The 25,804-nt window shown below is 35.9% G+C and overlaps 1 protein-coding gene across 1 annotated transcript in view; it reads right to left on the bottom strand.

Moving 5' to 3' along the window:
* Cnbd1 (cyclic nucleotide binding domain containing 1) overlaps nucleotides 1-25,804 on the bottom strand; it is a 367,377-nt gene that overhangs the window by 315,631 nt on the left and 25,942 nt on the right. Inside the window, exons 3-4 of the mRNA XM_031366537.1 lie at nucleotides 18,603-18,716; nucleotides 80-226 (exon numbers count right to left, since the gene is read on the bottom strand). Coding sequence (XP_031222397.1) covers nucleotides 80-226; nucleotides 18,603-18,716 — 261 coding nt within the window. The remainder of the gene's footprint in view (nucleotides 1-79; nucleotides 227-18,602; nucleotides 18,717-25,804) is intronic.

Below are 25,804 nucleotides of genomic sequence, written 5' to 3'. Positions count from 1 at the left end.
GCATTTTCAAGCAACCAACTAAAAACAGCTAGTTACAATCATCTTCAGTGAAATAAATTGCTCCATTAAGAATACTCACAGCTTCTTTAAGATATCTAAGAACTCCAGGAATGCTTCTGGAGATATTTCTTCTTCATCAAAACAACCACGAACTTGTCTAATATATGTAGATACATTGTGTGATTTCTCCAGTGAGTGTTTCTTTGCTGCCTTTAGACCAGATTTGCTGAACAAGGAAACAATAATAATATTTCACAATACATAAAAATATTACATAGAGTTTTACTTTATTTACAGCAGTAGAAATACATCATTTCAACATTTAATGCTCATCAAATTAACATTTGAAGACCATTCTTTCTTACTGCTTCCATTTTTTTCAGTCACTAATGTAGTTATATTTGTACTCCATTGTACCATATGTTTAGAAATTAATGTATTTATCTTCACTATACATAATTTGATTATATGATATAACGTGCAAACATTTAAAATATTATATAATTCAAGGAAATTTTTCAAATTAACAACTATTCTTCCTTTTCCATACAACAGAATTATTTATCAGTGGTATTGCCACATAGAACAATTTTTTAAATTGTTGTTTTCCAATTATAAACTATAAACATCTTAAAATTAGTCATCACAGCCATATTCATTTCTGTTTTTTAAGTTGATTTAATTTTTATTGAATTATGATGAGAACAGATACATAGTTTCAATTTATCTGAATTTGTTAACATTTAAAAATGTATTTTAAGTAAATAGAATTACATCACATTCTTCTTCCCCATTTGTACTCCAACTCTTCCCAGAGACCCCCCCTTCAATACATGCCATACCTTTCAGGTTATTTTTTATTTTATCATATTCTTTAAAATTTATAAAATATTGTAACAATAAAAATTCATGTTATAAAAGTTGTTTGATATAAGACAATCAATTGTAGATGCCTGTGTACAGCAATACTGAAAATATAAGTTTTCTCAATATAAATTTTAAACAACTCCAAATATATTAACTGTATGATATCTTAAAATAATATATCACTACTAGTTTTGTTAAAAGAACATAAAGTCTTTTTGTTTGTTTGTTTTTTGTTTTGTTTTTAATAGAGTTTAAAAACTTGGCTCTTACTGTGGTATAAGCCCAAAATAAGACCAAGTTTTAGACGTTGGAGTTCATTGTAATAAGGCTGTACTTCGATGACCCTCACATCACCAAAGGATTTTACCTCCATTATAGTCAAACTGAGAGTTGACAGTTCTGCTGTGCCAAGGAATGAATTGTAGGTACAATTTTTGGATACAGATTTCCTGCTATGGTCAAAGCTATTTGACTTGAGTGAGCATCTTCATTGTCAGCCCACAGAGAACAGGTTACATTCATTTGAGAAATGGTGTGTGTATTAAGATGGTCTATCCATGAAGTCATTCACCAACCATTTCAATGAACCTTGGCTCTGCTTGGAGGGTGGCACAGATATTAGGTGAGAGTAAGAATCTGGTTCATTGGCTATGGTGATTTTGAAAGCATTCATCTCAGAAAAAGAGTAACTTATAAAGCCATATTCTTCAACCTTTATACAATAGTTACAAAGAACAAGCAAAGCATTCAGTCTCATTCTTTGTTGTTCTCTTATAAGCCACTTCCCAGTTTGTCTAAGTTTCTTTTGGCTGTATAAACCTTTGAAATATGTAAGCTGTTCTGAAAACCATAGTATAGTGTAAAAACAACAAATAAACAATCCTACTAATAGAGAGGCTGAGCTAGGAGAAGCTTGATTTCAAGACCATTATGTGGTACATAGCAAGACACTGTCAGGTACAAACAAGCAGAAAGTGTATATGAATTGTACAATATTTGAACTATTTCTCCAATTACCAAATTAGAGAGACCACTGGATGACAGCCAACACATTTCTAATTTCTCATATTTTTGGACTTCAATCAATTAGGATATGTTGGTAATATTAATTTTTACATTAAGGTATTAAAAAAAGGAATTGTTACTTCCTATTGTTTTGTTGTTAGAGGTAGAATTGTGTTTGTATGGGTTTGTTGAAAGATTACTTTCTTGCTTCTTCTAGGTTGTAGTTTTGCTCCTTATGTTGGTGTTTTCCACCTACTATCCTTTGTAGGGCTTGATTTGTGGAAAGATATTGTGTAAATTTGGTTTTGTCATGGAATATCTTGTTTTCTCCATCTATGGTAATTGAGAGGTTTGATGAGTATAGTAGTCTGGGCTGGCATTTGTGTTCTTGTAGGATCTGTATGACATCTGCCCAGAATCTTCTAGGTTTCATAGTCTCTGGTGAGAAGTCTGCTGTAATTCTGATAGGCCTGCCTTTATTGTTACTTGATCTTTTTCCCTTACTGCTTTTAAAACTCTTTCTTTGTTTAATGCATTTGGTGTTTTGATTATTATGTGATGGGAGTAATTTCTTTTCTGGTCCAGTCTATTTGGAGTTCTGTAGGCTTCTTATATGTTCATGGGCATCCCTTTCTTTAGGTTAGGGAAGTTTTCTTCTATAATTCTGTTGAAGATATTTATTGGTCCTTTAAGTTGGGAGTCTTCACTCTCTTCTATACCTATTTTCCTTAGAATTGGTCTTTTCATTATGTCCTGGATTTCTTGGATGTTTTGGGTTAGGAGCTTTTTGCTTTTTGCATTTTCTTTTTGTTGTGTCAATGCTTTCTATGGTGTCTTCTGCCTCTGAGATTCTCTCTTCTCTCTCTTGTATTCTGTTGGTTATGCTTGCATCTATGACTCCTGATCTCTTTCTTAGGTTTTTTAACTCCAGAGTTGTTTCCCTTTGTGATTTCTTTATTGTTTCTAGTTCCATTTTTAGAACCTGGTTGGTTTTGTTCATTTCCTTCAGCTCTTTGATTGTGTATTCCTGTAATTCTTTAAGGGATTTTTCTGTTTCATCTTTAAGGGCTTCTAGCTTAATACCTGTGTTCTCCTGTATTTCTTTGAAGGGGTTATGTCATTCTTAAAGTCCTGTATCATTGTAAAAATTGATTTTATATCTGAATCTTGCTTTTCTGATGTGATGGTGTGTCCAGGACTTGCTATGGTGGGATAATTGGGTTCTGATGATGCCAACTAACCTTGGTTTCTGTTGCTTATGTTCTCACGCTTGCCTCTGGACATTTGGTTATCTCTAGTGCTACCTGCCCTCACTAAATCTGACTGGGGTCTCTCCTACCTGTGATCCTAGTTGTGTCAGAACTTTCCAGAGTCAAGCTGTCTCTGGGATTCTGCGATTCTGGGATCCTGTGATCCTGGACTCATTAGAGAGCCTGGGAATGGAGCTTCCTCTGGGTGTTGTGGGACTGGCTGCAAAATTTGCACCCAAGGTCTACTCAGAGCACCAGCCCAGACAGACTGGAGGGAACCCGTGCCACTGGGCTGACAGAGTTCCAGAGTGCCTAGGTCCAATTGGTCCCAGTTACTCCCAGTGTTGAGACAGATGTTATGTCCTCCTCACCTCTGATCCTCTGATCCTGGGCTTGTTAGAGCATTTGGGAGTGGAACTTCCTCTAGGTGTTGTAGGGCTGGTTCTGATCCTCTGATCCTAGGCTTGTTAGAGAGCCTGGGAGTGGAGCTTCCTCTGGGTGTTGTGCAGAATTTGTGCCCAAGGTCTGCTCAGGGCACCTGCCCACAGACTGGAAGGAACCAGTGCCACTGGGCTGGTGGAGTTCCTCTGTGCCTGGGTCCAGCTGGTCTCAGTTACTCCCAGTGTTTGGACAGATGTTATCTTGCTGTCACTATTCTAATGGCAAAAAATGTTTTTAAAAAATCAGACCTAAACCTTCTTGTATCTTCTAGCTTAATGCCAGGAAATCTTACCCATATAGGCAATTTCTAAATAGTGTCATCTTTTTGTCATAATGCACTGGTCTATCCCATTTTATTTTCCACAGGAATGTGTTTGATTTTGGACCCAAGGAAGAATACAAAAGCAGCACTAAAGCAATTAGTGAAATATCTCTAAACTTCCATGAAATAAAGTTCTTAGAAAAAACAAATGCTATGTTGAAGATTCTCTGAGCTCATAGACTGCTCAGTAGTTTGCTCTTACAGAGGACACAGATTCAATTCCTAGCACCCACATGGTGGTTCACAACTATAACTCCAATTCCAAGGGATCCAGTGAATTTTTCTAGACTCTGCAGGTATGTATGTATGTGGTGCCCAGACATATGCACACACAAATACACATAAAGTTTCAACAAGACTGACTGACTGACTGATTAGAATTTTATAATTGTGCAAAGTTAGAATGTGGCATATATAGAGCCAAAGTATCCTGGGCTAACTCTACTTCCATTGTAGCCATTCATTCCCTACCTGTGTCTGGCCTGACATCTTTCAATTATCAGATAAACCCTTTAAAATAGACTAACAGACCACTAACTCTACCAACCCAAATGCTAAAATTAATATTTAGAATTGATAGCAGAGGCTTTGTCACTTTGCAGTAACCTACTACTGGGGGTTTTCTCCAATATATAAGGAAAGGCTTTGATTTATGGCAATTTGGTGTGTGTGTGTTGTACATGTATATATCTGTGTGTGGGTCTATATTTGTGTGGAGAGGACTGTTTCCGTGTGACATATGTGTCTGTGTTTGTGTGTTTCTATGTGTATGTAGAGGGGAATGTTTATATGTGTGTGTATATGTGTGTGTGTGTGTGTGTGTGTGTGTGTGTAGTGTATATATATATATATATCTCTGTGTGTTTCTATGTGTATGTAGAGGGGAGTGTTTGTGTGTGTGTGCTGTATGTATATGTATCTGTGTATGTCTATTATGGAGGGGAATGTTTTGTATATGGTATTATGGTGGGTGTGGGTGTGGGTGTATGTGTTTGGCCTGATCTACAGCCTTAATAAGGCCATTCTTCCATGCAGCTCTGTCTGGGGCAGAGATGTAAGGAGCAGTCTGTGCTGTGACTTGACAACTCTCAACCAGTCACACTCCATGTCACATCTTTTACACTGAACTAAACCACATGATGTGATTCCTTTTACCAGCTCTAAAAAGTTACAAAACAAAGTCACAATTTTATTTTGAAATTGTTAGGAAACTCCTCAGAAAGACTGCTCAGGGAGTAGGTCTGGAAATGAAGGCTACCCTCTGAAATTACTCCTCTGGAATTGCCATGATGTCTCTTTCAAAGTGGTATTTTAATATCGTCTATTATTCCCATTCTTAATGAAGCTCCTCTCTGATATTAAAAGTAGAACCTCTCCTCTTTAAGTCCCCATCATGTCTACATATTCTCTGTAATTCTATAGTTTCTGTCTAATAATCTCCCACTCACCTTGAGACCCAACCATGGCCTAGACACCCACTCATCATAGTAAACTTTGTTAAAGCAGAGTTGTGACAGCTTCAGTTATAGACTGCCTATATGGGTTTTCCTTTGTTATTTTTAAGAGTGACTATAAAAGAACTTTCATAGTCATCAAATGGCTTACATGTTAGAACATGTTATACAGAACACCATGAATTCATGCTCCCTTGCATGGCCATTTATATTTGGCTCAGACTAAACTCCTCTCTTTCAGGCCCTTTGAGATGAGAGATGTTTTGTGCAGCTCTTCCATTTTCTTCTGTTCATAACAATTTCCAAAAGATCCAAATGTTACCTTGTGTTTTCCTTTTCTGTCTTTATTTCCAGTCACCACACCCATCCCTTAATACTCAGGAGACAGACTATCTATAAGTTTGCATTTTAAAAAAACATGAACTAAATTCCTGGAAACAAGTATCAAACTGAGCAATTCTAGCAGCAACTAAAATTGCTTTACCAATATTTGGATAATCAATAATGTAGACAATGTCTCCCATGGTTTTCTTTGTTTCTTTGCACATCTCTTGGACAACTTTGAGTTTCCCTGAAATGCCTTGCTTGAGGTTCCTGTACACTCTCTGATCTAATGTCATACCCCTTTTCTGCGGGCTCCTTTGGCATGTCATCCTGCAATTATCACTTCTTACTCAGAGCCTGTCACCACTGCCAAGCTCTGATGCAAGGACCCTGGCTGGGTTGCATTTAGCACTCAGTCGTTTCTCAGTATGTATTGTTCAAATGAAGAGATACATGATAAGGTATAATCATGTTCTCTCTTTTCAGGTAGTGTACTTTGTATTTTTAGAGCACATCATAATTGCTATGGCTCTAGCTTTGTAAATACAAAAGGGAAAAATTCACACTTAATAAACCTCAGAACTTCAGAGAAAATATGGTTTCTGTGATCATAAGTGGGCAGTCTCAATTATGCTAACTTAAAGTACATATGTCCCTTTCAATTATCATGTGGTTTAAACATTTATTAATGATCCTGAGGAAAGATGCAAGGTAGCAAGAAATAAGCAGTCCTTGGATTTAACTGTATCATGTAGGTAACTTAAACAAGACTTGGGAGGAAGATGCATTTAAAACACAAGCTCGCAAAGCAGTTATATAGACATTCAAACCTTTCAGTTTATCAGAAATCATTTGCTTTGGTTTCCCTTGCTTCATTTCCAAATATTTTTATTTATTTTCTAATATCCTCTACAAATCATGCTTTTAGAAAAAAAATGTATAATCCATCAAGGCTATAGATTCAGTGAACAAAACTACTGTCTTCAAACATTTTTAGGAAACATATATAGTATATATTAATATGTGATACTCAGTATATTACTGTTTAATACATTAATATAATATAGAATTGCGTATATTTCAGATAAGTCTTTTACTAATTTAACTCACATGAAATCTACATGTGTATTGATATTACACCAAGTAGATTTCTGAGTCCCAAGTCAGACATCTGTGTTACTCTAACCATTAATGGCTTTAGTCAAAGCTTACGTGACTACTTTGCTTTGATATAATTGGACAGCTTAGAAGTGATAAGTAACATGGCTGACTGACCATTCAAAATTATAGGCCCATGAGACGTGTACCCAAAAGAGATCTCTGAGAGCAGGCTGCCGCTGTCAATTGAGGGTACTGTAAAAGTGGTCTCTCTGCTACGAATAAGGTCAAAAAGTTCTTCCCCAGAATTATATAATTAAAAGTGATATAATACAGAGTAAGAAAAGTATTTCACAAAATTCTGCTACTACATGAGTCATAAACCTGGAAACTTCTGCTTTCTAAAGGCTACCTTGGACTCTCCTGCCTTTAAAGTATCTTTCGTCTAATTAATTTAAGAGACTAGTAAGACTTTATTAAAACATTTTTATGGGGAAAATTTTCAAATTTCCATGTTGTGCATATTAAATGCAATGTATGATTTGCTATTAAACTTAATAAATTTACAGTCATCTTTCAGCATTCAAATAGACATCTTTCATCAACTCCTAGAAAATGGCAACCGACCACATACAACTTTTCAATCCAGCCAGGTCCTATATTTCTTTCACCAGGGCATAGCTAGTGAATCCATCAGATCCCCCTTTCTACACACCCTTCTCAAGCACTCCATGTGAATACCCTAGCTAATTATAGAGATACCTATTTCCAACACCACCCCAAACTGAAGACCCTGTTGGGGGTACCTTGGAACATACCCACAAACCCTACAATACCCACTCTTATGATTCAGCCATGTTATGTACAAATTGCTCCAAGGTCTAACTGTGTGTACCTAATTTTCCTCTCCTCAAATCTCCAAGCTCCAGCTATGCATCCAAACTTCAGGCTAAGACTAGGATGAATCCCTTTTCATGCCAACTCTGCCTACTGTGTTCACCTGACTTCATTCCACCTTAGCTAAATTGAATCTTTAAGTCTTACCTGGACTGCATATTCTGTGCTCTGACTCTGGTCGATAAGTTCATATCAAACTTAACAACCTAAAACTTCTTAGATCTCACATAAAAAGTACAAATAATATAAAAGATCATGGCAATATTTACACCAACTAATCCCCTCCACAGAAAAAATATCTTCAATAGTCCTATAACAATCCCCAAGAAGAATTGCCTGAATAAATACCAGGGCACAAAATTAAAAAGAAAAAAGATAAGTTCTATCAAGGAATATATTGAGCTTGAGGAAGAGGTAAAGAAATGAATCAAGAAATAGAGAGAGAGGAAACACTTCAATGATGCCATAGAAAACAGAAATTTAAGGTAGATAGAAATGATTAAAAAAATCTACGACTTGAGAACCAAATTAAGTAAAGATGTAGAGACACTGAAAAGAACTCAAGCTTAATTGAAGACAGAATTGAAAAAACTCATCAACACAATTATAAAACTTAAAAAGACATAGTAAGATAAATCAAGCATAAGAGAGACTACTAGGACTTAAAGATAAAGTAGAAGAAGTAGACAAAACAATCAAAGACTATGAAGCAGGGTCACATAAAGGAATGTGTTGGAAATGAAAGCCATCATGAAAAGACCAAATCTTCCAACTACAGGCATAGACAAGAGAGAAGAATCCCAATCTGTGGGACAAAGACGATCTTTAAAAGACCATGGAACAAAAGTCGCCCAAACCAAGGAAAGACACACATACATAGATACCAAAAATATACACAAGCAGAAAAGTATTTCACAAAATTCTGCTACTACATGAGTCATAAACCTGGAAACTTCTGCTTTCTAAAGGCTACCTTGGACTCTCCTGCCTTTAAAGTATCTTTCATCTAATTAATTTAATAGTTAGCTGGATGTCCGCCAATCAAATATGATTGTGTCCTTCCTGAATGTCCCTGTGGCGAGCCCACACTCCCCTCCAGTATTCCTGAACTAACACTTTTTGAAATCTATATTTCATCTCAGCTACCCCAGACCCGATCCTGGATTCTTACATGTCAGTGGGCATTTAAGTTTGCTCCTTCTTGCCGGGCGGTGGTGGCGCACGCCTTTAATCCCAGCACTTGGGAGGCAGAGGCAGGCGGATTTCTGAGTTCGAGGCCATCCTGGTCTACAGAGTGAGTTCCAGGACAGCCAGTGCTATACAGAGAAACCCTGTCTTAAAAAACAAAAAAACAAAACAAAACAAAAAAACAAAAAACAAACTCTGCTCCTTCTGCTTCTCTGTCATGATGTGGGCTATTCTACGCCTCTCACAGGACAGAATCCCTTCGTCTTATCCCTATGTTTCTTTCCCAGGAGTCCTAAAAGTCCTGCCTCTTTCAGCCTGCCCAGCCATTGGCCTTTGGCTCTTTATTGATTGATCAAAAGCAGTTGGAGACACTGACCCTTGGCATCCGGACATGCAGGTTGCCGTGTGATTTGGGGAGCTAAAGGTAGCTCTGTTGCAGTGTGGCTGAGAGAAAGGTCTGCTCTGGCTCCTGAAATGGAGAGACTACACTCTTTTATTCGTACTTCATATATCATTTCTGTTCTCTTCTTGATTTTTCAGAATTCCTTTTCAGTAGACTCCCTTCGCCTGACCCACTCAAAGCTCTGTACCCTAAAGCCACAGACAAATCACAGCCGCATTTCTTCCCGTTTGTGAGAATCTGGATCCTCAGCTAGCTGCAGGCCAAGAAAAGCTGATTCCTTACTGTAGGCTTAGATTTTTCAAAGTCTACTCTTTTTTAGGGTTCTTTAATGTTTCAACCTTCCTTCTAAGCTCATTGTCCAAAAGTAAGGGAGAAAGACCATTAATAGGACTAGGGGGGCTATGGGTCTGCTTAGAAGTAGTTCCTTGGGATGGGACATCAAACAAAAATCAGTAGAGGTAGCACGATCCAGTAGAAACCACAAGGTACTACTGAGTCATATTAGTCAGTAGAAGCAGCCAGAATCAGCCAGAATAACACGAGTTCTTTGATGAATTTCTCTCCTACTCTACCAAATGAAGACTAGTGAAGCATTGTACAGCCAGCAAAGACTAGTGAAGCATACCAATGCAAGAGTGTCCTCTTATTGTTTGTAGGGTTCTATATATCGTCTTTCTAAACATCAAATTCCCTCTTAAGGGTCTGTTTTCAGGAAACATCACATGATCTCTGTTGGGGATTGGGTCCAATGCTTTGTCTTAATTTGGCATCCTAAATCACACAGAATCTGCATGTACAGATGTTGAGGGTCACTGTCTCCAAGTGGTTTTTGATTAATAAATAAAGAGCCAAAGGCTGGGCAGGGTGAAAAAGACAAGACTTTTAGGACTCCTGGGAAAGATACACAGGGAGAAGAGGAAGAGATCTCAACATGAGACAGGCAGAGTATGCACTACATCATGACAGAGAAGCAAAGAGAGCAGACTTAAAGGCCCACAGACATATAAGAATCCAGGAAAGTATCCAAAAAGGGCCACTCCCCCAGTAGGGCCTTGGGTAGCAGAGATAAAATATAGATTTTAAAAGGTGTTAACTCGGGAACACTGGAGGGGAGTGTGCTAGCTGTGGGCATGTTCAGGAAGTGTCCAACCATTAAGCTAGTAAGGCATATTAAAAAGTAAACTCTGTGTGTGTGTGTGTGTGTGTGTGTGTGTGTGTGTGTGTTTCATTCACAAATCGAGGACTCTTGGGTAGGTGCAGAGCAAACGTGACCACCGGGATGTCAAAGCAGTTTAACTGTTCACTGCTACAGATCTCTCGCAAGACAGCTTCCTGATAAACATGGTACAACTGAGTTTTTAGAAAGAGCAGAAACTTCCACTTCACCTTACCATCAAGCTATCTTTATGTAGCTCCCTCCACAAAATCTGTTCACTTCATGACAAATGTATTGAATAAAGTTCAGGCATTATCCTATTAAAATATTCTCAGGAACTTCTACAAAACAGTATTGAGATACTGGCTTCAAACCAAAGACACAAGTTTAAAGAGTATAGAGTGGGCAAAGATCCATGATCATGATTAAATAAATACTCTCGAGGTGATTCTACTGTATTCTGTAAGCTGATTAGCATCATCCTAGAAGATGTGGCTTCTTCAGTAACTACCCATATATTTCTACATCCTGAACACTATTATTGTACAATTCCTCCTATGAATGAATCCTGGAGTTCAAGTGCTGAGCAATTTTTTTTTCTTTTTTAGTAAAAATGGCTCTTGAACAACTTGTGCTGGAAAGTAATAGAAGTTTATATATTGCTACAGCATAAACCTTTTCCTTGTGCTACATATTTTGAGTATCTATTTTTCATTACTTTTATTAATAGACTTGGTGATTGCTCATTCAAGTCATACATTTAAAAATGATTCTATATTTCTTCCTTTCTTTCTAATGACTAAATTAATGAAATACTTTTTTAAGTATGCAATTTAAGGAATACTTATTTAGAAGCTAACTCATTCTTGATTTTTGTTAACTTAGATGTTGTTGAACTCAAAATATATCTAATAGTTAATTCAATATTTTCTTCAAAGTAATCCAAATTCTGCTTTTTTTTCCTTAGTAATTGTGAAAACACTAAAAGAAATGCCATAGCTAATCATTCCACAGGACTGATTATTCCCCGTCGTTTGTCCATTAATTTACATCTCCAGCCTCTTAGAAAGAGCTTTCTCGTTGACAAAGGGAATCCAAATCTGATAGAAGGATATTCTTAAGCTTTATCTGAAATTTTTGTTAAAATAACCACTATAGTTTTGTTTTATGCTGTATAATTTTTCTGGAACTAAGATATAAAAATTGATAGCTTTTTATAAAAATTAAATAAATTATATTCAGACTTGTAAATATACCTTAATTTTTGCTTTTAAAATAAGTGGGATTTTGAATAAATTTATCATTGATGGAGATGCCAAAATTTTGTATAAAATTAGTTTTTTCTATTGCTATCCTTTCTTTAAAACTTCTTTTCACTTTTGAAATGATCTAAAAATCTCTCATAGTCTTTAAAAGTGTGGATGTTAAACTTGTTTGAGGAAATATATAGAATTTTAAATCACTATTACTACACATATTAATTTTGTGCCATGCGCAGAAAAAGAGTCATGGTTATAGTCGCTACTCTCTTTGTGCAAAATGCCTCCTGTACTCAGATCTAGACACTATCTTTGAGCAGATGGGTTACCATTTGTCCCAAGCTAAGGCCATCTGAGTCTCCTTTTTTTTTTTTTTTTTTTTTTTTTTGGAATTATTTCAGTTGGGAAATTTTATGTTCTTTTTCTATTTGTGCCAGAGCTTCTAAAAGTACAAATCATACCAGTCATGTTCCTGTGAAGATACAAACAGGGATTAGAAGTTTGGGGAGGTAGGAGTGGGTAGGTGGGGAAACACCCTCATAGAAGCAGAGGGAGGGGGAATGGCATAGGGAATTTCCAGAGGAGGGGTGACCTGGAAAAGGGACAACATTTGAAATGTAAATAAAGAAAATAGCCAATAAAAAATAAAAATAAAAAAGAAGTTTGAAGTCCGTATGCATCTAGATATTTTATTTCATCTTCCCTGTTTGTCATCTTCACCCCTCCTCTGCTGATGTAGGTGGGCCAGTAGGCAACTGCTTTTTTATTATATCTGTTCCTTTGAACAGTGTTTCTATTCTTAACATCCAAAAGCCTGGATTAATGACTGCTCATAAATATTAATCACAGATCACCAATTACAGCCTGAAGGCCATGTTTATCTTACTCTGTACTAGTAGGGTGCCAGATACACAAAAGACTCTAGATTGGTGTTAGTCAAATTAATTATTGAAAAAAAAGGATTAATGCAAACAATTTTGGTTATAGTGTCTGACGCAAGATTTACTATTACTTGATCTATTTCTTTAGCTATTTAATTCACAAACATTATAAACTTTTACTGTCTGATCACTCAAATTTTTTAAATCTTTCTTCTCATAGACCTAAGAATCATCAAAATTCAAAGAATGTAAATTGAATAATTGTTCAAAGATGTAGATTGTGCTTCATTTGATATATTCTAAATAAAAATCACCTGTGATACCGATTTGTACTTCTCAGAGAAATTACATTTTTCAAAATGTAAACCATTAACCTAGTTTGCTTTTATAACTGTATTGTTTATCCAAATTTACAGATGTAGTTCTCTGCAAATCATTTCCTAGAGTGCTACATGTTATTTTTAAGAAATAAAAATTTCAGTAGAAATACTGAAGTTCTAATTGGTGATCAAACGTATGAAATTACCATAGCATTACTTAAAGCAGAAGCCCTACCTACTAGCATAAACATTAGCATTTTGTCGATATTTGTTCATAACGACTACAGCTTCTTAGCATAGAATATAGATATAATTCTGTAAATAGGCTCACTTGAATGAATAAAATTATTTAGAATGCTGACTATGGCTACCAGACCTATTGATTTTAAAAACCATCATTAAATATCCTAGTAACAGATTCATCAACTGACATACATTAATAATACTAGAATGTAGAGAAAATCCTGCTAGAGTGAATTTTGTCTTCTGATTTGAATGTGGAGGTAATTTAGTTGTGCAAGCTCCTTAAACATAATGGAATTTTGTGCAGCATCCAACTAGTAACTTTTTTTCATGTTACTGTTTTATTGGTTTTTTTTGGCGGTGGAGGATTTCCTTAAAAATAGTGTACTAATTTTTGTTACCTGCCAACTTGACCTAGACCAAGAGTCACCTAGGAAAAGCATCTTAATAAAAAATTATCCAGAGCAGGTTGGCTTCAGGGACTGTTTGCGAGTGACACAGACCACTCCTGTGGGAGGCACCATTCCATAAGAGAGAAAAGGCTAGTTGAAATCTCACAAGCAAGGAGCCATGTGCTCACTCTTTGGGGGTTGTTGACTGTGGATGTGAGACTTTTAAGTTCCAACCTTGACTTCTCTGCAGCAACTGATTATAACCAGAAGTTGTAAGCCTAATAAACCCTTCCTTTCTTGTATTGCTTTGTTGTTGTTGTTGTTATTGTTTTGTTTTGTTTTGTTTTGTTTGTGAGATAGAGTCTATTATGTAGTCTAGCAGTCTAGTTGTCCTGGAACATGCTAGGTAGAGCATACTGGCTTTCAGTTCCCAGAGATCTACCTACTTCTGCCTAGGGAGTGCTGGGATTAAAGGCATGTGCTACAAAGCTCATCTTCCCATATTTCCTTTTATCTTATGTGATTTATCTTTCTACTTATTTATTTATTTATTTACTAGGGGTTATCATTTTTTGGATATTTTTTATTTATATTTCAAATGTTATTCCCTCTCCTGTCCCCCCCCCCAGAAGCCTCCTATCCCATCCCCCACCCAACCACCAACTCCTGCCTACCAGCCCTGGCATTCTCCTACACTGGGGCATCAAGTCTTCATAGAACCAAGGGCCTCTCCTCCCATTGATGCCTGACAAAACCATCCTCTGCTACATATGTGGATGGAGCCATGGATTCCTCCATGTGTACTCTTTGTGTGTGGTGGTTTAGTTCCTGGGAGCTCTTCAAAACTGAAACAAGAACAAATGGTATGGTTATATGAAGCAACACCTTAGTATATGGTAGTAATGAGAGTGACCATATCAAAGGCTTGTCCACTGAGCTATTATGTTAAACTCATGCCTTTTCTGGGTAAAAAAAAATGTGAAAGGCATATAAGAACTTTCTAAAGCTACATTGATGTTATTAGACAAAATAAAACACCAAACTCCAGTCTTCAAGGTCACAACACAGTGTTCTTTAAAAACCAAACAAAATACAGCTGCTTCTATACTTCATTTCTTCTACCCTAAAATATTCTAGAAATTCACCTTCTAATATATTTCCAAATAAAATTTAGATAGTGCCAACAATTCCAAACCAACTTGACCTCATCCTTGATCTATTTTTTAAGTTTTTAATTAACATCTTTTAATGTTCTAATAGAAATGCTTCTCAATGTCTTAGCCAGGTCTTCTGTTTATTTTCATTAATATGAAACTACTCCAAAGAGCTTCACTACTCATGAGAAGCCCTTACTCCCTCCATACGCATGATAGATGAAGTTCTTCCAGTCTCTACAAGTACTTTCACATCAAGCCCTTCTCCAGATACCCAGAGCCAAGCAGTTAAATTAATTATACAGTATTGAATATAACAATCATAATAGACATTGGTGTTGGTCAATAGCTTTAATAATGCCTTTCTGTGACTGTTAAGCCACAGCTAAATTATGCCTAGGCTTCCCAAGGAGCTTTCCTCTAGTGTCCACTATACCAAAAAGAAAACTTGGTTGAACCCAAAGCTGACCAGTTTTGTAGGAACTAGGTACAAGATGGAGTCATTTTGGAAGAGAAATGAGAAATTGAGAACATGTCCCCATTAGTTTGGACTGTTGGAAAGCTGGTGGTGCATGTTCTTTGTCAATGGTTTATTTGAGAGGATCCCTATATAGCACAACCACAAGCTGAAGGCAAACAAGATCCACAGGAAGCTCCTGGCTTCCAGTCTAAGACCAAGTGCCACGAGGAGCAGTACCCCTAGGACAAAAAGGAGATCAAGGTCATCCAAAGAGGAAGATAAAAATAAATCAAGCTTCCCTCTCATATCTATACATAGTAACCCTGGTCACTCATTACATAGATCAGTTATCCAAAATAGTTTAATAACAGAGGTATTTACTATCTGCTAACAATTGTTTCCTGACTATATTTATTCCTGAAAAACGTTGCTTAACCCATGCTTTATTATCATGGTATTGAATATACTGTGCAGTTTGAATTTTTCCCTTTTCTATGTTGATGTTTAATATGAGTGAAAATAAAAAGATAATTCTTGACAGGTGCAAGCATCCACATAAAACATCCCTCCTATCTATAATACAGGACCTTGTAATAATAATAGCTAGAGTGGTGTGTATAAATATATTGCATGAAGAACTCTTGTGAGAGCAGCAACTGAGTTCAAATTTTTAATAGACTGTGGATTTTAACTCACGAAGTAGATTGCTTTTTCTAATATGAAGAATATAGATTAATGTTCAATATTGTTAACAGCCACATTGTAGCATGCTCAAGAGATGAAACTGGAATTTTTCTTTTGCCATGAGGCATATACTGAATTCCATCAAGTGTTCTTTAATATCTTCTTTGAGAAGTGACTTCCAAAGATTTGTCCATTATTTACTCTTGTTGATTTCTTGCTATTGTGTTCCTTCTGTATTTTGGACTGCATGTCAAATATAGAATTTGCAGATATTTCCTCCCAATTCATTGATATGTCCTCACTCTCTTTCCTTGTCTTTGAAATGTGTCCTAGCTTACCATCAACTCTTGTCTAGCTTTCTTTTATTTCCTCTACTTCTTTGATATGTACCTAAAACATGTAGCACAATTTTGACTTTTAGCCTAAAATTTTATAGGAATATTTTAAAGGTCTGAGTTTAAGCTATTGTTTAACTTCTAAATAGTTGGCTATCTTTTCTTCTAATCCTGACATTAATTTATTTTAATGCACTATGTTAGAGAATAACTGTATACAATCTCTCTTATTGTAAATAGGGTTTCAAAGGTCTTTGTTTTGTGCTGGGTTGGATTTTGTCACTCTGACACAAACCTGGGTATATATAGAAAGATGAAAACTCACCCCTCTCACATTGACCTATAGACAATTCTGTAGAAAATTTTCTTGGTAAATAATTGATAAGAGGGGCCATCCCACTGTAGGTATTACTAATCCAGGGGAAGTGGTCTTGGGTTGTAAGGCAGGCTGAGCAAGAATGGAAAACACTCCAGGAATCATTATTCCTGCATTTAATCCTTTTGTTCCCAGATGAAAGAAACAAACTTTTATATTTATAATAAGCCTCAAAGCACTACAGCTGGGCCGATATCTACCCTCTATACAATTATGTTTTCTTCCCTATCAATAACCCCTAGTTATAACTTGCCATATTCGATCTGGGCTGCACTTAACTCCAGTTGGCCAGCCTGCAATGGCCATGTTTTCATGACACACTGACCCCATGGCCTCTTCTCCTCTCCTCCTCCTCTTCTTTCCTCTTGTGTTCCTCCTAAGATCCCAAGCCAAGGAACTAAAATTCCACCTACCTCTCTTCTGCCCAGCTATAGGCTATAGGAGCAAGATCACATAGCATTACCTGAGGTATGTGAGGATGCTCTCATCCCTGAAGCAACCAGGCCCAGTATTTAGCATTGTACTACATAGCAACAGACCAAACTTCAACAGTTTCTGCTTCATTTCCTGCCTCGAGTTGCTGCCTTGGATTCTCCTGATGATGAACTATAGTCTGTAAGCCAGACTATATTTTCTCTAGTTGCTTTTTTATAGTGCTTTATCACAGCAATAGAAACCTAACTAGACACACTCTTTCAATACATTACCTAGCTTCAAAAAGAAAAACTTTCAAACCTATTGAATTATGCGCCTTCAAGCAATTCTCAACAACCTTTTATACATTCATCTACAATTTTAACACTTTAGTTTCTTTATAGATTCTCCTTGTCCTCAGACCTTTACTCGAGTGGTTCCTATTTAGTGTGTCAGCAACATTTCCCCATTATATGAGTAGGTATGTGGTTCAGGACAAGCAAACCAGACCTTAGTGGTAATCCATAGTTAATTCACAAGAGATTCTGGTGAATTTCTCAATGAGTTATTTTTAAGAGCGATGTTTTGTTTTTTTTTTCTCACCTGAAACTTAACAAATCTAATCTGTCCAAATCTACCACAAGAAGTATGAAAATGAAACCAATCCTCCCCATACTTCTCAAGCTAATTTGATTGGCTGATTGGGCACATAAACAAATCAATGTTGCTTGTTTTCCTGTTGTATTATATATTTTGTACCCTATATTAGTTATTTCTATGCTGCTATAATAATATAACAAAACCAGAAGTACCTTGTTGAGGAAAGAGTTAATGTGGGTTTATGGTTCAAGATGGATTATCTATAATATTGAGGGAAGCTTGTCAGCAGGTGGTCAGTTCAGGAAACTGAGTAGTTTTGGAACATTTCATAATGTTCTATTGTGGCTAGGCTTAATTTAAAGAATAAGGCAGCATGAAAAACTGATGAATAAGTAAAGTACCTCTCTTTCCACCAAAGTCTGCATTAAGCTATGGGGCTAGTACACCTTCGGAAGGACCACAGGGAACACAAATTAGTCAACCTATACAGCTTTTGGAGGTATAGCTGAAGGACTCTATATCAACACATAGCAGAGATACTTGTACATCCATGTTTATTGCAACGTCATTCACAATAGTCAAGCTTATGATTGGCTTGCTTGCTTATCAACAGATAACTAGAACAAGACAATTTCCAATACACACAACAGAATTTTACTCAGTCAAAACAAAATAAAACAAACAAATAAACAAAAACATTAGGTTGTTTGCAAGAAAACAGACATATTTGAAGACCATCATATTAAGTGAAAGAGGCAAACTCTTTAAAAAAAAAAAAAGGTTTTTTTTTCCTTTATGGGTCCTATATTTTACAAGAATACATAAAATCATTTAAATATATATAAATAGATGAATATATGTCATGAAGTTTAAAAGGAGACTGGAAGGAAAAGAGAAGACAGTGGACAGAAAGGGAACTCAGAGAAGCTGGTTTGTCACAGGATATAATCTCCTAGAATATAAAGTTGTCATTATGAAACTCAGCAGCACTATGTAGTATGAACACCTGCCAACAGTCAAAAGCACAAATATATCCACACATAAATTTCACTTTCAAAAAAAAAAAAGAAATATTTTACCTTTTGTCAATCTGGGGAGGAACTTCAGGCAATACTATTTTTTCATGCCGGAATATTTGAGGATATTGTTTGATGAATTTATTGTGAGCTTCCAAATAAAGGGGAGAATGCCGGCTAAAACAAAACAGGGAGAATAGGTGTAAGGATCACACACAATTTTATTACAAGAATTTTAATTTAATATATTAATTTTGTATTATTTTTTGCCAAGCCTTTTATTTTTGCAATTGAATAAAGCTGTTATTTAATTCAGCATAGTAAAATTTCTCAAAATGATTCCCAAGTCATTTGTATACATATGCATATATCCATACACACATACACACACATTTGTACTGTATACAGTCTTTTAAATCTTTGCAATAACTGATGAAAACTTCATGTACTGTGTTTTAGGTCTATAGTAAATAATTTTTATGTATGTGAAAAACCTCAATATGTCCCACTCTGGAAAGTCACTGGAATCGTCTAAGATGGTTTTGAAGAGTGGACAATAAGTTCTTTTACTGATAAATCAGAAATTCCTATAGTAGAAAAAGGTAAACTTCTGTACTTCAATGTCCTCACCTGAGTAATTTCTTCCACTGTAAACATATCAGTAAACAAGATATATGGAAATAGGGCAAATTGTTATGAAATGTTGGGCAATGACTTTTGTGGGCATTTGAAATGTTGTCTCATGTGATTTCAACTAATAACTACAATAAAATGTTGTCAATATCTGAAATGCCAAATATTCATCTTGACATCTTACTTCAGTAATTAGTAAAATGACAATCTTTCAGATTAAACATTGACAAACATGTTGGCCAATATTTGCTTGGTAGCAATGAATATAAAAATCCTCAATAAAAGTTTTTTTCTATTTTTGGCTATGCAAACAGTGGCACATTAAAATATTTATAGCTACTTATTTCTTCTATGATATTTCTCCAAAACATTGTATTGATATTTGACATAAAATAAGTTACATGTATTTTTAAAATGTGATTTTATTTACCTTGATTCGTACAGCCAGATGAGCATGCAATTTAATACACTGTGTATTTTCATTATTTTCTCACAGCATGACAAATAATGATCAAGTAGCTACTCAGTTTTTAAGTTTGTCCATGTATTTCCATTGAGCATTTCCAAAGATCTCACATAATTGCACTTGAAAACTCACATTTAATAATCATCAATTTTACATATCTACCTAAATTCTTTAAATACTTGTTCTATTGTATATTTGTATAAACTAATGATGTTGGTAAATATCTAAGGTACTTTTATTACTTAGCCACATCATATTACTAGAATGTGAAGGATATATGATAGAAATTAAAATTGTACTAACTTGAAAGCACATTCTCTCTCTCTCTCTTTTTCTTTAAGTAACAAGATCTCTTCATTGGCATAACTGTTATGAAAACACTATACAGACCTAACTCTTTAAAGTTTAGATTTTCACATTGAAGTGTTATAATCATCTTATTTGTCTCTGTCCCTTCCTATTGTTATTAAGTTCTTTTCTTTATTTACAATATCTCCTTTCTCAGGTTCCCCTCCAAAAAAAAAAAAAGAAAGAAAGAAAAAGAAAAAGAAAGAAAAAAATAAAAACTAAAACAAACCCCTGTTCCCTCCTCCCTCCCCCTGCTCACCACCCCACTGCCTCCTGCTTACTGGTCCTGGCATTCCCCTACACTGGGGAATGAACCTTCACAGAGTCAAGGGCATCTCCTCCCATTGATGACCAACTAGGCCATCCTCTGCTATACACATGCTGCTGGAGCCATTAGTCCCATCATGTGAACTCTTTGGTTGATGTTTTAGTCCCTGGGAGCTCTGAGGGTACTAGTTAGTTCATATTGTTGTTCGTCCTAAGGGGATGCAAACCCTTCAGCTCCTTGGGTCCTTTCTCTAGCTCTTTCACTGGGGACCCTGTACTCAGTCCAATGAATGGCTGTGAGCCTCTACTTCTGTATTAGTCGGGTACTCTCAGAACCTCTCAAGAGATAGCTATATCAGGCTCCTGTCAGCCATCACTTGTCTGCATCCACAATAGTGTCTAGATTTGATGACTGAATATGGGAAGGATTCCCAAGTGGAGCAGTCTCTCAATTGTTCTTCCTTTAGTCTCTGCTCCATAGTTAGTCTCTACAACTCCTTCCATGGGTATTTTGTTCCCCCTTTTAAGAATGAATGAAGTATCCACACTTTGGTCTTCCTTCTTCTTGAGTTTCTTATGGTTTGTGGTATGTACTTTGTGTATTCCAAACTTCTGGGCTAATATCCACTTATCAGAGAATGCATACCATTCTCTTAGCCTTTGAGATATAGTGTGCCAACTTAAAGTAGCAATTTTTTTCTTATGTCAGGCACTACCTTAGTCAATTTACATACAGTATATCATTTAATTCTTGCCTATCTGTATGAATTACACACTCTTATCCTCATTTTATATCTGAAAAACTTGACACTCAAAGAACTATAGAAGTATTTATTTTTGTCTATGTGCATCTTGTCCTATAGATCTTAGAAATGTATTCTAAACTGTGATTTGGATAGGTCATCTTTGGAGTGGATGAAAATGAGTATATCCCTAAATATGAAGACCTAATTTACTTTTATTTATCACCTTCTACAACTGGGACAGACATCTACTTCACCTACTTCTTGGAAATTCCAAACATAAACTGGATGGTATACACATTTGAAAATGTTTCCAAGAAGTGAAATAGATAACCAAGTGCTTTGCCTGCAGATGACATAATTCTCAGAGCAAATCATCAAGTATCCTTATGATACTGATGATATGTGTTCTAGATCACAAAAATTATTGTGGTAATATATTCCTACCTCTCTATCTCCTATATTCAGGGACTATGAAATTAATTGATGAAAGTACACAAGGTCATATAATAAGGTAGAAAACAGGTAAACTTAAGCAAGCATGCCCACAAAAAGTGATCCATGGCCCAGCCATTAAAGGAATACTTTTAGAACTAAAATATTACAAGATCAATGTAGTCAAATCCTGTCATTATTTTTATAAAATCTATAAACCTAACTTTCATTTTAAATTTTTAGATTTTTTTAAAATGTTGATAACTGCCATGACTTATTTTTATCCCCTCTAAAACTATATCATATACTGAAGCCTTATACTTCCAACATACAACTACAAGGGGCATTGAAAGATATACTCTAACTACAACAGGAAAAAAAAGACACAGTGTAGGAGAAGTCTTTGAAGTAAATATAAAAAAATGGTTTATAAATTGCAGTTATTATTCACACAATCAGTAGATAAGGGGATGGTGATTACAGGGTTTAAATAATTTTCCCAAGTTTACATGGTAGAATAAAAATACACTATGTACATGTAGATGCATTCTATAGATGTATTATGTAGAGTAGGTGCCATCTGACAGATAAGGCAGAAGGCCACTTTGCATGTCAAGCTGATAGGAATTGCTGTCTAGGACACTAGGTGATACATATCACCTCCCCATTCAATAGCACACTAGCACACTAACATTACAGCTGAACTCAAGCAAGTGGAGTATAAAGAAGAGGGAAGAAAGATGTGTACTTACATTTGACTCTTAAGAATATCCTCTATTAACATCCTAATGTCCTTTCCCTGTCTAGATTGAAGCCTATGAAAATAAGCCAGTAAAAAGGAAGCTTCCAGATCTACTGAAAAAAAGCTGTATTTTTCCATGACCTGGGCTCAAACTGGGTGGTTTCTTCAGCAATAGAATCCTACCATCAAGTTCTGGTGGGCACTAAAAGAAACAGCAATACCTTGTATGGTTTAGGGAGGTTTCTGGATGAACAATTAATAGTAAAATAATGAAATTACAAAAGTTTAATAGACTCCTGAAATCCCAACCTAAAAACATCCTTCCAGTCAAAACAAAAAACAAAAAAACAAACAAAAACAAAAGAACAAAAAAACTCCCAAAACCAGAAACAAACAAAAACAACTAATCAACAAAAACAACAACAAAAGCCCTTTATAGCATAAAAAGGTTTGTAGAAAAAAAGTTTATCAAAGTAAACTACTTGAGGTACATGGTGTACACATACTAGATGAAAATATATTGCACAATATTTTTGTGTCCCTTATTCTCTTCAAGCTCTCAAAATATTCACTGGTAAATTATACTTACATATTTATCCTAAGGCAATTCATACTTTTTATTTTAAAATAAATAACCTAAAAAAGTTTAACCTGATTGACTTCTTACAGATTGTTACCAACTGAGTTTATCTTTTAAATAATGTAGTCTATACATTTTCTTCACGAATTGAAAAAAATATAAGTACTGCCCTTCCAGAACAATGGGAGCAGGCGAAAGTTGATGTAAGTTACTTGAATAAATATTGATGAATCTTCAGAATGGGTATTAACTTCAAAATATAAAATAAGTTGATGAAAAATGCTATGTAATGATGCTAATAAATTTAACATTAAGTCCTTTATCTAAAAAAAGAGGTCATTCAATCAGTGATCTCTCCAGATACCACTATTATATCTAGTCAATCTTCTCTGCACTTATCTTAAAACTAATTTAGAAACATAATTTTCTTGCTATGAAATCATTTGGTCCCCTTCCTCACTTATGAACACAATTTGTTAACCAATAAGTTTATGATTCAAAATGATTGTCAATATAGAGGTATGTATAACAGTTGTATATCAAGAGGTATATGACCAGTTAACTGTAGAGGTTAAATCATCGCTTTCCATTTTTAAGACATTCCTACGAAAAATTGAAATGATGTGTTTGAAATACTGACTGAAATATGACTTTAAGAAGTATTTTAAAGAAGAGAGGGGAAAAATTGTAAGCCCAAGGCATTTTGTCAAGGTAATCATGACTGAAGAAAGGTTGCAGAGCTCATGGACAGTGGTATTATATTTTCAAATGCACAATAATATGCATATTATATGCTATTATAATTTCAAAAACACAACTAACAAAGATACTACAGCTGTGGTGGTTTGAATGAGAATTATCCTCATAGGCTCATATGTGTAAATACTTGTTCCTGGGTTTATGAACTGTGTTGGAACAAATATGATTGGCCTTGCCAGATTAGGTGTGACACTGTTGGAGAAGGTGTGTCACTGGGGGTGGGCTTTGAGGTTTCAAATATACAAATAGATCCAGTCTCTCTCCTCTCTTTCTCTATCTCTGGCTTCTACCTGAAAATCAGGAAAGAAACTCTCATCTTCTGCTGCAGTACTATGCCTGTCTGTTTCCAACAATGATGATTATGTACTAACCATCTAAAACTGTAAATAAGCCCCAATTAAATGATTTTAGGGGTTACCTTGGGCATCATGTCTTTCAAAGAAATACCAGGGACCAGGATACTGTTAAGTAGAAAGAATATGGAAGACTTGGAGACTTTGGACTAAAAAAGTAGTTGAATACTTTAAGGAGGACTTAATGGTTCATCCTAGTAGAAGCATAGAAGATAATAGTATAGAGAGCAATTTGGACTCCAGAGGCATGGTTTCAGGGATTTCAGAGGGGAACAATATTAATAAATGAATTACAGACAACTCTTGTCATAGTTCAGCAAAGATTCTGGCTGTTCTTTTCCCTTGTCCTAAAAATCTACATAAAGCTAAATCAAAAAGATGTAAATTAATGTCATTGGTGATCATTCTTGTGTGTGTGTGTGGTGTGTGTGTGTGTGTGTGTGTGTGTGTGTGTGTGTGTGTGTGTGGTGTGTATGTGTATGTGTGTGTGTGTGTGTGTGTGGTTTTTTCAAGACAGAATTTCTCTGTGTAGCCCTGGCTGTCCTGGCTCACTCTGTAGACCATGCTGGCCTTGAACTCAGAAATCCGCCTGCCTCTGCCTCCCAAGTGCTGGGATTAAAGGCATTTACCACCACCACCCAGCTCTTAGTGATCATTCTTATGAAGACTTATAATGAAAAGGAATAAGTAGGCACAAAGAAATACAAAATGTACAGTTTAAAGAGAAAAAGAGCACACGGAAATGTAACTCTGGAGGCAAGTCTCATGCTCCAGGGGTAACATGTTTAAAGAAAGGACTTACTCAAAACAGAATAAAGAGAGTTGTGCTGGCATAGCAAGACCCCACCCACCTAAGCTTCCAACTTATGAAAAGGAATTAAAGAAATGTTTAAGCAGCAAAGGAATCTTTAAACAATAAAAAGCTTATGTAAATGAAATTCAAGGAGGGTGCCAGGTTCCAAAGCTAGTGAGTAGAACAAGGTAGCTTAGTTTTCTAGATTTAGAGTAAAAAAAAAATACAGGAAAAGTTTTTCAGAATCTTCCTCTACAGTAAAGAAAAGCTACTGAGACCAAGCATGTAACAGGGAAAGCCATATATAGAGGCCCAAAGAGACCACTGCATGAATCTGAGAAGGGGGAGTCTGGGTTGCATTGGAGACTTCAATGCTGGAGAGACCTGTCAATGATAGGTTCTAAGGGCCTGTAGAATCAGCCCAAGAGAGAGAAGTGTGGTGCAGTCAGCAAATCTGGAAGGAATCAACCATTTACTAAACCTTTTAAGAACAGCCATGGCTGCAGAAGGTGTCATTTGCCCTGCTGGATGACCTGGCTTTGGTACTGTACTTCTTCCCTTCTGGAATGGTAGTCTATATTCCATGCCATTGTGTATTGAAAATATTTTATTTGGTTTTCGCTTTTCCTTTTGCATGGAGTTTCAGTTAAAAGATTGCCTTGAGTCTCAGAAGAGATATTGAGATAGTAATGACACTGGGAAAGACCATGGGAACTTTTGAAATTGGACTGAATGCATTCTATATTACGATATGGCTTCAATCCCATGAGGGTCAGGGAGTAGATGTGTGGTAGTTTGAATGAGATTGGATTCCATATGCTCAGATATTTCAATTTTGATTTTCAGTTAGTGGAACTGTTTAGGAAGGTTTAGGAGTTGGACTTTGTTGGAAGGGGTGTGTCCCTATTGGAGAAGTGTGTCACTGGGAGTGAGCTTTGAGGTTTCAATAACCCATTCATGGCCAGTATTACTTTCTAGAGACCTGCTGTCTGAAGATAAGGATGTGAAGCTCTCTATTACTGCTCTAGCACCAACCCTGTCTGTTTCTGCACCACAATGATAATGGACTAACCCTATAAAACTGTAACCAAGCTCCCAACTCCCAGAAGTTGTCTTGGACATCACAGCAGTACAAAAGCAACTAAA

The sequence above is a fragment of the Mastomys coucha genome, unplaced genomic scaffold (assembly GCF_008632895.1).
Source record: "Mastomys coucha isolate ucsf_1 unplaced genomic scaffold, UCSF_Mcou_1 pScaffold14, whole genome shotgun sequence".
Classification (NCBI taxonomy): domain Eukaryota; kingdom Metazoa; phylum Chordata; class Mammalia; order Rodentia; family Muridae; genus Mastomys; species Mastomys coucha.
This window is presented reverse-complemented; position numbering and strand designations above follow the sequence as displayed.